General features: G+C 47.7%; 1 protein-coding gene across 10 annotated transcripts in view; it reads left to right on the forward strand.

Moving 5' to 3' along the window:
• tenm4 (teneurin transmembrane protein 4) overlaps window positions 1–17,287 on the forward strand; it is a 649,554-nt gene that overhangs the window by 406,451 nt on the left and 225,816 nt on the right. For 7 of the 10 annotated variants that reach the window (XM_045704148.1, XM_045704149.1, XM_045704152.1 and 4 more), the window contains 2 exons: window positions 636–821; window positions 10,749–10,775. In XM_045704148.1, coding sequence (XP_045560104.1) covers window positions 636–821; window positions 10,749–10,775 — 213 coding nt within the window. The remainder of the gene's footprint in view (window positions 1–635; window positions 822–10,748; window positions 10,776–17,287) is intronic. The other 3 variants (XM_045704150.1, XM_045704151.1, XM_045704156.1) reach the window with 1 other exon arrangement.

Below are 17,287 nucleotides of genomic sequence, written 5' to 3' on the forward strand. Positions count from 1 at the left end.
TCTCTCTGTCTTCCTTCCTCTCCCTCTATTCTCTCTGTCTCCCTTCCCCTCCCTCTATTCTCTCTGTCTCCCTTCCCCTCCCTCTATTCTCTCTGTCTTCCTTCCCCTCCCTCTATTCTCTCTGTCTCCCTTCCCCTCCCTCTATTCTCTCTGTCTCCCTTCCTCTCCCTCTATTCTCTCTGTCTTCCTTCCCCTCCCTCTATTCTCTCTGTCTCCCTTCCTCTCCCTCTATTCTCTCTGTCTCCCTTCCCCTCCCTCTATTCTCTCTGTCTCCCTTCCTCTCCCTCTATTCTCTCTGTCTCCCTTCCCCTCCCTCTATTCTCTCTGTCTCCCTTCCTCTCCCTCTATTCTCTCTGTCTTCCTTCCCCTCCCTCTATTCTCTCTGTCTCCCTTCCTCTCCCTCTATTCTCTCTGTCTTCCTTCCTCTCCCTCTATTCTCTCTGTCTCCCTTCCTCTCCCTCTATTCTCTCTGTCTTCCTTCCCCTCCCTCTATTCTCTCTGTCTTCCTTCCTCTCCCTCTATTCTCTCTGTCTTCCTTCCCCTCCCTCTATTCTCTCTGTCTCCCTTCCTCTCCCTCTATTCTCTCTGTCTCCCTTCCCCTCCCTCTATTCTCTCTGTCTCCCCGGCTCCCACAGAGATTTGTGCAGCGGACTGTGGTGGCCATGGCATCTGCATGTCGGGTACCTGTCGCTGTGATGATGGCTGGATGGGCGCTGGGTGTGACCAGCGGGCGTGTCACCCACGCTGCAGCGAGCACGGCACCTGCAAGGAAGGGAAGTGTGAATGCAGCCCGGGGTGGAACGGAGAGCACTGCACTATGGGTAGGACAGAGGGACACAGTGGGGGGCGGGGGGGTCTGGGGGGGGGGTAGTGTTTGTTTAAGTGTGTGTGTGTTGTGTGCTTGTTTGATGTGGGGGTTGACTGAGTTGGGGAGTAAAATGGGGGAAGCATGCTTCATTGGATTTGTGCAACTCTGCGTATTATGACCAGGTTTACTCAATGATCTAACTCGTCTCCATGCATTTTAATGTGGGACTGTGTTAATGTGTCCTTTCATTTTTAATGTGGGGACTGTGTTAATGTGTCCTTTCATTTTAATGTGGGACTATGTTAATGTGTCCTTTCATTTTAATGTGGGACTGTGTTAATGTGTCTTTTCATTTTAATGTGGGGACTGTGTTAATGTGTCCTTTCATTTTAATGTGGGACTGTGTTAATGTGTCCTTTCATTTTAATGTGGGGCTGTGTTAATGTGTCCTTTCATTTTAATGTGGGACTGTGTTAATGTGTCCTTTCATTTTAATGTGGGACTGTGTTAATGTGTCCTTTCATTTTAATGTGGGACTGTGTTAATGTGTCCTTTCATTTTAATGTGGGACTGTGTTAATGTGTCCTTTCATTTTAATGTGGGGACTGTGTTAATGTGTCCTTTCATTTTAATGTGGGACTGTGTTAATGTGTCCTTTCATTTTAATGTGGGACTGTGTTAATGTGTCCTTTCATTTTAATGTGGGGACTGTGTTAATGTTTCCTTTCATTTTTACCTCTACTTTCCCTCCTCCTGCTCTTTCTTTCCACGCCTGATTTCAAATACAAACATTTGCTTTGTTGCAAAGCTGTTGCAACCACTTGAAAGATGCTATTTTGGGCCGTGGGGGTGAATATAGGGTTAAGAACGTTTTTGTCATGATATTTCACTGTGAACAATTTTCGATAACAATAGTAAAGTTTTAAAAGAGGTAGGGGGAGAGGTAGGGAGGGAGTGAGAGAGAGGGAGTCAGAGGAAGGTGTAGGGAGGGGGAGGTAGGGAGGGAGAGGTAGGGAGGGAGAGGTAGGGAGGGAGAGAGAGAGTCAGAGGAAGGTGTAGGGAGGGAGAGGTAGGGAGAGGTAGGGAGAGGTAGGGAGGGGGAGGTAGGGAGGGAGAGGTAGGGAGGGAGGGGGAGGTAGGGAGGGAGGTAGGGAGGGAGAAGAAGGGAGTGAGAAGAAGGTAGGGAGGGAGAGGTAGGGAGAGGTAGGGAGGGAGGTAGGGAGGGAGAAGAAGGGAGTGAGAAGAAGGTAGGGAGGGAGGTAGGGAGGGAGAGAGAGGGAAGGAGAGAGAGGGAGGGAGAGAGAGGGAAGGAGAGACATGGAGAGAGTGGTACTGAGAGAGATAGAGGGAGATGTAGCCTACTGTTCTGTCCACAGATGAATACCATTTCTGTCTGTGGCCTTAGTGTTGGCAGCCAGCCTATCAGCATGCTAGGATAGAGGGAGGGGAGGTTTTAGTGTTGGCAGCCAGCCTATCAGCATGCTAGGATAGAGGGAGGGAGGTTTTAGTGTTGGCAGCCAGCCTATCAGCATGCTAGGATAGAGGGAGGGAGGTTTTAGTGTTGCTAGCCAGCCTATCAGCATGCTAGGATAGAGGGAGGGAGGTTTTAGTGTTGGCAGCCAGCCTATCAGCATGCTAGGATAGAGGGAGGGGAGGTTTTAGTGTTGGCAGCCAGCCTATCAGCATGCTAGGATAGAGGGAGGGAGGTTTTAGTGTTGGCAGCCAGCCTATCAGCATGCTAGGATAGAGGGAGGGAGGTTTTAGTGTTGCTAGCCAGCCTATCAGCATGCTAGGATAGAGGGAGGGAGGTTTTAGTGTTGCTAGCCAGCCTATCAGCATGCTAGGATAGAGGGAGGGAGGTTTTGGTGTTGCTAGCCAGCCTATCAGCATGCTAGGATAGAGGGAGGGAGGTTTTGGTGTTGCTAGCCAGCCTATCAGCATGCTAGGATAGAGGGAGGGAGGTTTTAGTGTTGGCAGCCAGCCTATCAGCATGCTAGGATAGAGGGAGGGAGGTTTTGGTGTTGCCAGCCAGCCTATCAGCATGCTAGGATAGAGGGAGGGAGGTTTTAGTGTTGCTAGCCAGCCTATCAGCATGCTAGGATAGAGGGAGGGAGGTTTTGGTGTTGCTAGCCAGCCTATCAGCATGCTAGGATAGAGGGAGGGAGGTTTTAGTGTTGGCAGCCAGCCTATCAGCATGCTAGGATAGAGGGAGGGAGGTTTTAGTGTTGGCAGCCAGCCTATCAGCATGCTAGGATAGAGGGAGGGAGGTTTTAGTGTTGGCAGCCAGCCTATCAGCATGCTAGGATAGAGGGAGGGAGGTTTTAGTGTTGCCAGCCAGCCTATCAGCATGCTAGGATAGAGGGAGGGAGGTTTTAGTGTTGGCAGCCAGCCTATCAGCATGCTAGGATAGAGGGAGGGAGGTTTTAGTGTTGCCAGCCAGCCTATCAGCATGCTAGGATAGAGGGAGGGAGGTTTTAGTGTTGGCAGCCAGCCTATCAGAATGGACTGGCGGCCATATTTGGTGGGATTGTAATTGTTCTGGTTTCACCGCTGTACATGTCAAAGGTCAACGATTAAACTGGCCTTTCATTTTACACACATGGATTTTTATCTTCTGCTCTTCGAGTTACTGATAGCTACCAGACTGACAAATGTCCCCTGCCACACAATCACAGACTTGTAAAGTTATAGACAGACATTTTGGAATGATGTGCAGCACTCCCCACTGTGTGCCCAGACATCAATTCAATGTCTATTCAACGTTGGTTCAACCACTGTGTGCCCAGCGGGTAGTTTAGGACAGATAGATTATTTGTGCTGTGTCATGATTTAATTAAATCATACCTGGACATTTTTGATTGGAGAAAAAAAAACACAAAACTGTTTAAATGAATGATAATTTAGTGTGATTAGATGAAAATTGATAATGTTTAACTGTATATACTTACAATATTATTTTACCTGAGTTTTAGCTTGCAGTTGGTTTGTTTTCGTTTCTCATGTCATGTGAGGTCATCTCTAGGGCCCCAGAAGGACAGTCCCCAGAATCAGAGAACTATCTCTGGGATATTTGTTTTTCATCCTGGCTGCATGCCTGTCTCATCTTTTCTGTCTTTGTTACCTCAGATCCACATGTTTCTCTCTCTACCTCTCTCTCTTCCTCTCTCTGTTTCACTCTTCCTCTCTCTGCCTCTCTCTATTTATCTCTTCCTCTCTCTCCCTCTCTCTCCCTCTCTCTATTTATCTCTTCCTCTCTCTCCCTCTCTCTCTATTTATCTCTTCCTCTCTCTCCCTCTCTCTATTTCTCTCTTCCTCTCTCCCTCTCTCTATTTCTCTCTTCCTCTCCCCCTCTCTCTCTCCCTCTTCCTCTCTCTCCCTCTCTCTATTCATCTCTTCCTCTCTCTCCCTCTCTCTCTATTTATCTCTTCCTCTCTCTCCCTCTCTCTATTTCTCTCTCCCTCTCTCTCCCTCTCTCTCCCTCTCTCTTCCTCTCTCTCCCTCTCTCTTCCTCTCTCTTCCTCTCTCTCCCTCTCTCTATTTCTCTCTTCCTCTCTCTCTCCCTCTTCCTTTCTCTCTCTCTCTCTTCCTCTCTCCCTCTATTTCTCTCTCCCTCTCTCTCCCTCTCTCTATTTCTCTCTCCCCCTCTCCCTCTCTCCCTCCCTCTCTTCCTCTCTCCCTCTCTCTTCCTCTCTCTTCCTCTCTCTCCCTCTCTCTATTTCTCTCTTCCTCTCTCCCTCTATTTCTCTCTCCCTCTCTCTCCCTCTCTCTCCCTCTCTCTCCCTCTCTCTTCCTCTCTCTTCCTCTCTCTCCCTCTCTCTCTCTCCCTCCCTCTTCCTCTCTCTCTCCCTCTTCCTCTCTCTCTCTCTCTCCCTCTTCCTCTCTCTCCCTCTCTCTATTTCTCTCTCCCTCTCTCTATTTCTCTCTTCCTCTCTCCCTCTCTCTTCCTCTCTCTTCCTCTCCCTCTCTCTCTCTCTCCCTCTTCCTCTCTCTCCCTCTCTCTATTTCTCTCTCCCTCTCTCTTCTTCTCTCTTCCTCTCTCTCCCTCTCTCTGTCCCCATATTTTCCTTCTCTTGTATTTTTTTCCCCCCTAAAGAAGGCCCCTGGCTACCACCCTACAGCAGTAGTACAGACAGACAGACGGACAGACAGACGGACGGGGTGTTACAAGTTGTTCTTTGTTATCATCACTTTTTACAACTAACACAGTGTAGAATTCAACCAGAACCACTCAGGCTCGGAACAGGAAGAGAATTACCACCTCCCCCCCTTTTCTCCTTTCTAAGTATCCCACGATGAAAAGTATTTTGCGAACTCCCACACAAAGATGTTGAGTGAATAGTCAAAAGGGAAGTAAAAGAGTATTAATTGTTGGTGAAAGCTCCAGCCTTCTCTCGTCTATCTGAGTGGGGAGTAGGAGGATGTTTTTTCTCGCCGTGTGTGAGCCAGACTAGCTCTAGCCAGGCTAACTCTAGCCAGGCTAACTCTAGCCAGACTAGCTCTAGCCAGACTAGCTCTAGCCAGGCTAACTCTAGACAGGTTAACTCTAGACAGACTAGCTCTAGACAGGCTAACTCTAGCCAGGCTAACTCTAGACAGGTTAACTCTAGACAGGTTAACTCTAGCCAGGCTAACTCTAGACAGGCTAACTCTAGACAGACTAGCTCTAGACAGGCTAACTCTAGACAGACTAGCTCTAGACAGGCTAACTCTAGCCAGGCTAACTCTAGACAGGTTAACTCTAGACAGACTAGCTCTAGACAGGCTAACTCTAGCCAGGCTAACTCTAGACAGGCTAACTCTAGACAGGCTAACTCTAGAGAACTATATTGAGACCATCCACACTTCCTCCACCAAGGCTATATTGAGACCCATCCACACTTCCTCCACTAAGGCTATATTCAGACCCATCCACACTTCCTCCACTAAAGCTATATTGAAACCCATCCACACTTCCTCCACTAAGGCTATATTGAAACCCATCCACACTTCCTCCACTAAAGCTATATTGAAACCCATCCACACTTCCCCCACTAAGGCTATATTGAGACTCATCCACACTTCCTCCACTAAGGCTATATTGAGACCCATCCACACTTCCTCCACCAATGCTATATTGAAACCCATCCACACTTCCTCCACTAAGGCTATATTCAGACCCATCCACACTTCCTCCACCAAGGCTATATTGAGACCCATCCACACTTCCTCCACTAAGGCTATATTCAGACCCATCCACACTTCCTCCACTAAGGCATGACATGGTACCCTCCCCACTGAGCACACACTGGTTGAATCAATGTTGTTTCCACGTCATTTAAACTAAATACGTCAAACCAATGTTGAATTTACGTTGAAATGACGTCTGTGCTCAGTGGGTATTCACTATATAGTGCACTACTTTTATAGGGCTTTGGTATAAAGTATTGGAAATGAGGGTGCCATTTGGGACGCAGCAGAGATGCATACAAAGCTCTCCCCTCAATAATCTACACACAATATCCATTAATGACAATACATTTTTGCTAATTTATTAAGAATAAAACCTGAAATATCACATTTACATAAGTATTCAGACCCTTTACTCAGTACTTTGTTGAAGAACCTTTGGCAGCGATTACAGCCTTGAGTCTTCTTGGGTATGATGCTACAAGCTTGGCACACCTGTATTTGGGGAGTTTCTCCCATTCTTCTCTGCACATCCTCTCAAGCTATGTCAGGTTGGATGGGGAGCGTCGCTGCACAGCTATTTTCAGGTCTCTCCAGAGATGTTCGATCTTGTTCAAGTCCGGGCTCTGGCTGGGTCACTCAAGGACATTTAGAGACTTGTCCCGAAGCCACTCCTGCGTTGTCTTGGCTGTGTGCTTAGGGTCGTTGTCCTGATGGAAGGTGAACCTTCGCACCAGTCTGAGGTCCTGAGCGCTCTGGAGTAGGTTTTCATTAAGGATCTCTCTGTACTTTGCTCCGTTTATCTTTGCCTCGCTCCTGTCTAGTCTCCCAGTCCCTGCCACTGAAAAACATCCCCACAGCATGATGCTGCCACCACCATGCTTCACCGTAGGGATGGTGCCAGGTTTCCTCCAGACGTGACGCTTGGCATTCAGGCCAAAGAGTTCAATCTTGGTTTCATCAGACCAGAGAATCTTGTTTCTTATGGTCTGAGAGTCTTTAGGTGCCTTTTGGCAAACTCCAAGCGGGCTGTCATGTGCCTTTTACTGAGGAGTGGCTTCTGTCTGGCCACTCAACCATAAAGACCTGATTGGTGGAGTGCTGCAGAGATGGTTGTCCTTCTGGAAGGTTCTCCCATCTCCACAGAAGAACTCTGGAGCTCTGTCAGAGTGACCATTGGATTTATGGTGACCTCCCTGACCAAAAATCTAATCAAAGTCAAATTAAATTGTATTGTTCACATACACGTGGTTAGCAGATAATGCGAGTGTAGCGAAATGCTTGTGCTTCTAGTTCTGACAGTGCAGTAATATCTAACAAGTAATATCTAACAAATTCACAACAACTTCCTTATATACACAAATGTAAAGGGGTGAATGAGAATATGTACATAAATATATGGATGAGCGATGGCCGTGCGGCATAGACAAGATGCAATAGATGGTATAGACTACAGTATATACATATGAGATGAGTAATGTAGGATATGTAAACATTATATAAAGTGGCATTATTTAAAGTGGCTTGTGATACCTTTATTAAATCAATTTATTAAATTGGCCAGTGATTTTGGTCTGTATGTAGGCAGCAGCCTCTCTGTGTTAGTGATGGCTGTTTAACAGTCTGATGGCCTTGAGATAGAAGTTGTTTTTCAGTGTCTCGGTCCCAGCTTTGATGCACCTGTACTGACCTCGCCTTCTGGATGATAGCGGGGTGAACAGGCCGTGGCTCGGGTGGTTGTTGTCCTTGATGATCTTTTTGGCCTTCCTGTGACATCGGGTGCTGTAGGTGTCCTGGAGGGCAGGTAGTTTGCCCCCGGTGATGCGTTGTGCAGACCTCACTACCCTCTGGAGAGCCTTACGGTTGTGGGTGGAGCAGTTGCCGTACCAGGCGGTGATACAGCCCGACAAGATGCTCTCATTTGTGCATCTGTAAAAGTTTGTGAGGGATTTAGGTGACAAGCCAAATTTCTTCAGTCTCCTGAGGTTGAAGAGCCGTTGTTGCACCTTCTTCACCACGCTGTCTGTCCCATTGATGTGGATAGGGGGGTGCTCTCTCTGCTGTTTCCTGAAGTCCACGATCATCTCCTTTGTTTTGTTGACATTGAGTGTGAGGTTGTTTTCCTGACACCACACTCCAAGTGCCCTCACCTCCTCCCTGTAGGCCGTCTCGTCGTTGTTGGTAATCAAGCCTTCTACTGTTGTGTCGTCTGCGAACTTGATGATTGAGTTGGAGGCGTGCATGGCCACGCAGTCATGGGTGAACAGGACGTACAGGAGGGGGTTGAGACCCAGGGCCTTATGTTCAATGATGAGCTTGGAGGGTACTATGGTGTTGAATGCTGAGCTGTAGTCAATGAACAGCATTCTTACATAGGTATTCCTCTTGTCCAGATGGGATAGGGCAGTGTGCAGTGTGATGGTGATTGCATCGTCTGTGGAATTGATGGGGCGGTATGCAAACTGAAGTGGGTCTAGGGTGGCAGGTAGTCTTTCAAAGCACTTCATGATGACAGAAGTGAGTACTACGGGGCGATAGTCATTTAGTTCAGTTACCTTTGCCTTCTTTGGTACATGAACAATGGTGGACATCTTGAAGCATGTGGGGACAGCAGACTGGGATAGGGAGAGATTGAATATGTCCGTAAACACACCAGCCAGCTGGTCTGCGCATGCTCTGAGGACGCGGCTAGGGATGCCGTCTGGGCCAGCAGCCTTGCGAGGGTTAACGCGTTTAAAATGTCTTACTCACTTTGTCCACGGAGAAGGATAGAGGGGGCCAGCAGTCCTTGGTAGTAGGCCGCATTGGTGGCACTGTGTTATCCTCAAAGAGGGCAAAAAAGGTGTTTAACTTGTCTGGAAGCAAGACGTCGGTGTCCGTGACGTGGTTGTTTTTCTATTTGTAGTCCGTGATTTCCTGTAGACCCTGCCACATATGTCTCATGTCTGAGCCTCAGGATATATGGTTTCCAGTTTACATAGAGTCCAGTGAAGTTCCCTGAGGGCCGTCGTGGTATCGGCTTGAGGAGGGGTATACACGGCTGTGACTATAATCGAAGAGAATTCTCTTGGTAGATAATACGGTCGGCATTTGATTGTAAGGAATTCTAGGTCAGGTGAAGAAAAGGACGTGAGTTCCTGTATGTTGTTATGATTACACCATGAGTTGTTTAATCATGAAGCATACACCCCCGCCCTTTCTTCTTACCAGAGAGATGTTTGTTTCTGTCGGTGTGACGCGGGAAGAAACCAGGTGGCTGTACCGACTCTGACAACATATCCCGAGTGAGCCATGTTTCCGTGAAACAGAGAACGTTACAATCTCTGATGTCTCTCTGGAAGGCAACTCATGCCCTAATTTCGTCCACCTTGTTCTCTAGAGATTGGACATTGGCGAGTAATGTGCTCGGAAGCGGTGGGTGGTGTGCTCGCCTTCTAAGTCTGACCAGTATGACGCTCCGTCTGCCTCTCCTGCGGTGACGACGTTGTTTTGGATCGGGCCTCTGGGATTAGATCCATTGTCCAGGGTGGAGGCCCTTCTGGAAGGTTCTCCTACCTCCACAGAGGAACTTTGGAGCTCTGTCAGAGTGACCATCAGGTCCTTGGTCACCTCCCTGACCAAGGCCCTTCTCCCCCGATTGCTCAGTTTGGCTGGGCGGCCAGCTCTAGGAAGAGTCTTGGTGGTTCCAAACTTCTTCCATTTAAGAATGATGGAGGCCACTGTGTTCTTGGTGACCTTCAATGCTGCAGACATTTGTTGGTACCCTTCCCCTGATCTGTGCCTCGACACAATCCTGTTACGGACAGTTCCTTCAACCTCATGGCTTGTTTTTTGCTCTGACATGCACTGTGAACTGTGGGACCTCATATAGACAGGTGTTTGCCTTTCCAAATCATGTCCAATCAATTGAATTTACCACAGGTGGACTCCAATCAAGTTGTAGAAACATCTCAAGGATGATCAATGGAAACAGGATGCACCTGAGCTCAATTTCCAGTCTCATAGCAAAGGGTCTGAATACTGATGTAAAAATATTGTTTTTTATTTTATTGTAATTAGAAATTTGCCCCCCCAAAAAAATCAGTTTTCATTTCCTCATTATGGGGTATTGTGTGTAGATTGATGAGGAAATGTTTTTTTTTAAATCCATTTAAGAATTAGGCTGTAACGTAACAAAATGTGGACAAAGTCAAGGGGTCTGAATAGTTTCAGGATGCGCTGGATATTCTGCTGATTTCTTCAGTTGGGTACCGGTTGAAATGTTATTTTCACATCTCTTTGTCTCGCTCTTCTTATTATCTCTCTCTCACTCCCTCCCTCTCCCCCTCTCTCTCTCTCACTCCCTCCCTCTCCCCCTCTCTCTCTCTCTCTCCCTCCTTCTCCCTCTCTCTCTCTCTTTCTCCCTCCCTCTACCCCTCTCCCCCTCGCTCTCTCTTTCTCCCTCCTTCTCCCTCTCTCTCTCTTTCTCTCTCTCTCTCTCCCGCTCCCCCTCTCTCTCTCCCTCTCCGTTCCCCTTTCTCTCTCTCTCCCCTCTCTCTCCCTATCTCTCTCTACCTCTCCATTCCTCTGCCTGTGTCTTGCCTTGGCTTGTGTGTGTGTGTGTGTGTGTGTGTGTGTGATGCTGCTTGTAATGTACGTGGTGTGTTTGTGTCACCATGCTGCTCTGTTTCTGCTCTCCTGTTTTGTAGTAAAACAACACCTAGTCTGCCTGTGTCTGTCATGGAAGCTGTTGCTGTTCAACCTCTCCCTTATATGTGTCTCTTATCTCCCCAAGCTCACTATCTGGAGAAGGTAGTGAAAGGTACGGCACACCTCCTTCCTTCCTCTCATCACAACTACACTACCCAACATTCACCTGGCAACAGTCATATCCAGTGGTCATACTACTTCCTCCTCCCCCACGTCCATATATGGCACCGCCTGCTCCTCAAAACAGCCTCAAATCACCAGTCAAAGGCTGTGTCTATATATTCTATATGTAGTGCGTTACTTTTGACCAGAGTCCTAACTGTCCTGGTCAGTAGTAGTGCACTACATAGGGATCAAGGGGCCATTCAGGGTGTGACAAAAATGTCCCACCTCCACCTGTACTCTCATCTTCACCATTATTGTCACATCTGGTCACCTGACTAACAGTCTCCATTTAGAATGTTCTCTCTGTCTCACCTGGTCACCTGACTAACAGTCTCCACTTAGAATGTTCTCTCTGTCACACCTGGTCACCTGACTAACAGTCTCCGCTTAGAATGTTCTCTCTGTCACACCTGGTCACCTGACTAACAGTCTCCGCTTAGAATGTTCTCTCTGTCACACCTGGTCACCTGACTAACAGTCTCCGCTTAGAATGTTCTCTCTGTCACACCTGGTCACCTGACTAACAGTCTCCGCTTAGAATGTTCTCTCTGTCACACCTGGTCACCTGACTAACAGTCTCCGCTTAGAATGTTCTCTCTGTCACACCTGGTCACCTGACTAACAGTCTCCGCTTAGAATGTTCTCTCTGTCACACCTGGTCACCTGACTAACAGTCTCCGCTTAGAATGTTCTCTCTGTCACACCTGGTCACCTGACTAACAGTCTCCACTTAGAATGTTCTCTCTGTCACACCTGGTCACCTGACTAACAGTCTCCACTTAGAATGTTCTCTCTGTCACACCTGGTCACCTGACTAACAGTCTCCGCTTAGAATGTTCTCTCTGTCACACCTGGTCACCTGACTAACAGTCTCCACTTAGAATGTTCTCTGTCACACCTGGTGAATCACACCGTTGTCCTTCCTCCTCCTCCTCTGTTGTGAGGCCTACTGGGGTTATGTGTGATATGACCCCCCCCTCACTCCTTCTCATCATGGGGAGAGAAGGGTTCTCTGTAACCTGAAGGAGGGAGAATGTGGGGGAGGAGGAGAGCAGAGGGTGAGGGAGGATAGAAGGGTTCTCTGTAGCCTGATGAGATGGGGAAGAGAGGGGGAGGGAGGGTTCTCTGTAGCCTGATGAGATGGGGAAGAGAGGGGGAGGGAGGGTTCTCTGTAGCCTGAAGGAGGGAGGAGATGGGGAGGAGGAGAGCAGAGGGTGAGGGAGGATAGAAGGGTTCTCTGTAGCCTGATGAGATGGGGAAGAGAGGGGGAGGGAGGGTTCTCTGTAGCCTGAAGGAGGGAGGAGATGGAGAGGAGAGGGGGAGGAGAGGAGAGGGGAGGGAGAGGAGAGGAGGGTTCTCTGTAGCCTGAAGGAGGGAGGAGATGGGGAGGAGAGGAGAGGGGAGGAGAGGAGAGGAGAGGGGGAGGAGAGGAGAGGAGAGGGGGAGGGAGGGTTCTCTGTAGCCTGAAGGAGGGAGGAGATGGGGAGGAGAGGCAGAGGAGAGGGAGAGGAGAGGAGAGGAGAGGAGAGGAGAGGAGAGGAGAGGAGAGGAGAGGAGAGGAGAGGAGAGGAGAGGAGAGGAGAGGAGAGGAGAGGAGAGGAGAGGAGAGGAGAGGAGGGGGGAGGGAGGGTTCTCTGTAGCCTGAAGGAGGGAGGAGATGGGGAGGAGGAGAGGTGAGGAAGGTGGGAAGATGAAGGGGATAGGGGGTTCTCTGTCACCTGGTCCACCCATTATGGATGATATGCTGATGTGAGGAGGATCTGATATGTTATTTTATTTCTTACATGTTTTATTTAACCTTTATTTAACTAGGCAAGTCAGTTTAGAACAAATTCATATTTACAATGACGGTCTACCCCGGCCAAACCTAGACGACGCCGGGCCAATTGTGATAGTCCGGATGTGGTACAGCCTGGATTAGTGCTGGGGCCACAGCCACCCTACAACCTTGCTAATTAAACGGCTTGATGCTCTGGTGGGTGCAGCGCGGGAAGGGGGTGGAGGCTGAATGACATATCTACCTCTATATCTCTCTTTCTCTCTGTCACTCTCTCTCGCTATCTCTCTCTCGCTCTGTCTCTTTTTCTCTCTCTCTCTCTCCTTCTGACTATCACTTCAAACTTGAGGCCGAGGGAGGGAGGGAGGGAGGGACGGTGAGAGAGAGATATATAAGGAGAGAGATGGGGAGAGAGAGGGGAGAGATAAACAGACAGTGCTGGAGAGGGAACGTGAGGCAGTAAGCAAGCATTCCCAGAACTCCTGTACCAGCCCCTCTTGTTGCAGGTGGTCCAGAACTCCTGTACCAGCCCCTCTTGTTGCAGGTGGTCCAGAACTCCTGTACCAGCCCCTCTTGTTGCAGGTGGTCCAGAACTCCTGTACCAGCCCCTCTTGTTGCAGGTGGTCCAGAACTCCTGTACCAGCCTCTCTTGTTGCAGGTGGTCCAGAACTCCTGTACCAGCCTGTCTTGTTGCAGGTGGTCCAGAACTCCTGTACCAGCCCCTCTTGTTGCAGGTGGTGCAGAACTCCTGTACCAGCCCGTCTTGTTGCAGGTGGTCCAGAACTCCTGTACCAGCCCGTCTTGTTGCAGGTGGTCCAGAACTCCTGTACCAGCCCCTCTTGTTGCAGGTGGTCCAGAACTCCTGTACCAGCCCCTCTTGTTGCAGGTGGTCCAGAACTCCTGTACCAGCCCCTCTTGTTGCAGGTGGTCCAGAACTCCTGTACCAGCCCCTCTTGTTGCAGGTGGTCCAGAACTCCTGTACCAGCCCCTCTTGTTGCAGGTGGTCCAGAACTCCTGTACCAGCCCCTCTTGTTGCAGGTGTTCCATTACCAAAGACAGAGGGAGATGGAGGGATGGAGGGAGGGAGAGAGAGAGAGAGAGGGTAACTGTGTTTTCAGAGCGTCTGGGCAGGGCTGTGGGAGCGTGGGCCCCTGGGGCCATTCTGAAAGGCCTGCCAATTTAAGTTTGAACCGATGCCAGCAGAGAGAACATCTATATTTATTCATCCTTGTAATAAGCAGCTAATCATCTGTCTCCTCTGTGTTGATCCAACCAGAGCTGTTTTGTCACGATGGGTCTTTAAGAAGCCAAATGTTCTTTAAGCTCGACATTTAAGTAAGAGATATAATGCATCTCAAATGGAACCCTATTCTCAATATAGTGCACTCTGGGAAAAAATAGTGCACTATACACTGAGTGGACAAAACATTAGGAACACCTTTCTAATATTGAGTTGCACCCCCCTTATTGTCTTCAGAACAGCCACAATTCGTCGGGACATGGACTCTACAAGGTGTGGAAAGCGTTCCACAGGGATGCTGGTCCATGTTGACTCCAATGCTTCCCACAGTTGTGTCAAGTTGGCTGGATGTCCTTTGGGTGGTGGACCATTCTTGATACACACAGGACACTGTTCAGAGTGAAAAACACAGCAGCGTTGCAGTTCTTGACACAAACCGGTGCGCCTGGCACCTACTACCATACCCCGTTCAAAGGCACTTAAATATTTTGTCTTTCCCATTCACCCTCTGAATGGCACACAGACACAATCCATGTCTCAATGGTCTCAAGGCTTAAAAATCCTTCTTTAACCCGTCATCCTCCCCTTCATCTACACTGATTTGAAGTGGATTTAACAAGTGACATCAATAAGGGAACATAGCTTTCATCTGGATTCACCTTTTCAGTCTATGTCATGGAAAGAGCAGGTGTTCTTAATGTTTTGTCTACACATAGGGATTTACCAACATTTTGGTTATTTTTAGTTTTTTTTAAAACAACTAATTGATCAACGTCAGTTCAATTATTAGAATTCCATTTAGGTTTTTCCTGTGAACTCAACGTGCAAACTTTCTCTAGAATTAAATCAGATCCAGTCTGAACTGTGTGATGTAGTAGGGAGTTGTAGTTTCTCTAGAGATAAATCAGATCCAGTCTGAACTGTGTGATGTAGTAGGGAGTTGTAGTTTCTCTAGAGATAAATCAGACCCAGCCTGAACTGTGTGATGTAGTAGGGAGTTGTAGTTTCTCTAGAGATAAATCAGATCCAGTCTGAACTGTGATGTAGTAGGGAGTTGTAGTTTCTCTAGAGATAAATCAGACCCAGCCTGAACTGTGTGATGTAGTAGGGAGTTGTAGTTTCTCTAGAGATAAATCAGATCCAGCCTGAACTGTGTGATGTAGTAGGGAGTTGTAGTTTCTCTAGAGATAAATCAGATCCAGTCTGAACTGTGTGATGTAGTAGGGAGTTGTAGTTTCTCTAGAGATAAATCAGTTCAGGAGGAGTAGATGATATCTGATGTACAGTTCAGGAGATGATGATATCTGATGTACGGTTCAGGAGGAGATGATATCGACGTACGGTTCAGGAGGAGATGATATCTGACGTACGGTTCAGGAGGAGCAGATGATATCTGACGTACGGTTCAGGAGGAGGGAGATGATATCTGACGTACGGTTCAGGAGGAGGGAGATGATATCTGACGTACGGTTCAGGAGGAGGGAGATGATATCTGACGTACGGTTCAGGAGGAGCAGATGATATCTGACGTACGGTTCAGGTTGGAGCAGATGATATCTGACGTACGGTTCAGGAGGAGATGATATCTGAACTACGGTTCAGGAGGAGGGAGATGATATCTGACGTACGGTTCAGGAGGAGGGAGATGATATCTGACGTACGGTTCAGGAGGAGATGATATCTGACGTACGGTTCAGGTTGGAGCAGATGATATCTGACGTACGGTTCAGGAGGAGCAGATGATATCTGACGTACGGTTCAGGAGGAGGGAGATGATATCTGACGTACGGTTCAGGAGCAGATGATATCTGACGTACGGTTCAGGAGGAGGGAGATGATATCTGACGTACGGTTCAGGAGCAGATGATATCTGACGTACGGTTCAGGAGGAGGGAGATGATATCTGACGTACGGTTCAGGAGCAGATGATATCTGACGTACGGTTCAGGAGGAGGGAGATGATATCTGACGTACGGTTCAGGAGGAGGAGATGATATCTGACGTACGGTTCAGGAGGAGGGAGATGATATCTGACGTACGGTTCAGGAGGAGGAGATGATATCTGACGTACGGTTCAGGAGGAGGGAGATGATATCTGACGTACGGTTCAGGAGGAGGGAGATGTTATCTGACGTACGGTTCAGGAGGAGATGATATCTGACGTACGGTTCAGGAGGAGGGAGATGTTATCTGACGTACGGTTCAGGAGGAGATGATATCTGACGTACGGTTCAGGAGGAGAAGAGGATTATGGATGGTTTTGAGCTGCGGTGTTACATACGTACGTAAATAATGCGTTAAATAGTTTTTTTTAGATATCAATACCACGTTCAGGCGATACTTGAGGAAAGAGCTGCAGTACATACAAGGTCTCTGGGTCAAACGAGGCGCCGTATACGAGGGTTGAAGTGAGACGTCTATGAGGGTTTAAGTGAGACGTATACGAGGGTTGAAGTGAGACGTCTATGAGGGTTTAAGTGAGACGTATACGAGGGTTGAAGTGAGACGTCTATGAGGGTTTAAGTGAGACGTATACGAGGGTTGAAGTGAGACGTATACGAGGGTTGAAGTGAGACGTATACGAGGGTTGAAGTGAGACGTATACGAGGGTGTGACGTATACGAGGGTTGAAGTGAGACGTATACGAGGGTTGAAGTGACTGCTTGTAAGAGCACCACCTATAGGCTAATTGGTGACATTATTTTAAACCCTTAAAGATGTTTAAAAAAAATAAAATAACAATAAAAAGAGAGAATACCAATAGTTTCGCTGGTAATATTTATTTATTTATTTATTTATTTATTGACAATTGTTATATAATCATATTGATTTTACATTGGACGGCGTTTAATATTATCGTACACATAAACCGTTTTGTGATGCAGAATATAGCTCTGCTAAGCCAGTAGCGTCCCAAATAGCACCCTATGCGCTACTTTTGACCAGAGCCCATATCTTTGGTCAAAAAGTAGTGCACTATTTAGGGAATAGAGTGCCATTTGGGACACAGCCAATAAATAAATAAATACAAAATTATTCCAATGTGCTGTAGTAAAGAGTTAGAAGGGGAGAATCCCGTGTTTCCTGATTGTGCTGCTGCTGGGGGATATGAGAATCTTCACTCCAGGTGTATCAAATCAATCGTTATAGCTGCTACGTTATCGTAGGATCACTGTAAAAAAAAAAAAAAAATACTCTAGCTTGGGGAATACGTAAACATCAGCCACAACAAACTCATTTGAGGGAGTGCAGATGAGAATCAGCTATGGAGAAATGTTTGTTGTACATGGTCCCTGTCAAATGAGTATAAACAAACAAGACAAGAGAACGAAGAAACAAAACTACTCTTCAAACTTCTATTGTCTTCTTCTACTGTGCATTCGGAAAGTATTCAGACCCCTTCCCCCTTTTTCCACATTTTGTGACGTTACATCCTTGTTAA

This window comes from Salmo salar, chromosome ssa20 (assembly GCF_905237065.1).
Source record: "Salmo salar chromosome ssa20, Ssal_v3.1, whole genome shotgun sequence".
Classification (NCBI taxonomy): domain Eukaryota; kingdom Metazoa; phylum Chordata; class Actinopteri; order Salmoniformes; family Salmonidae; genus Salmo; species Salmo salar.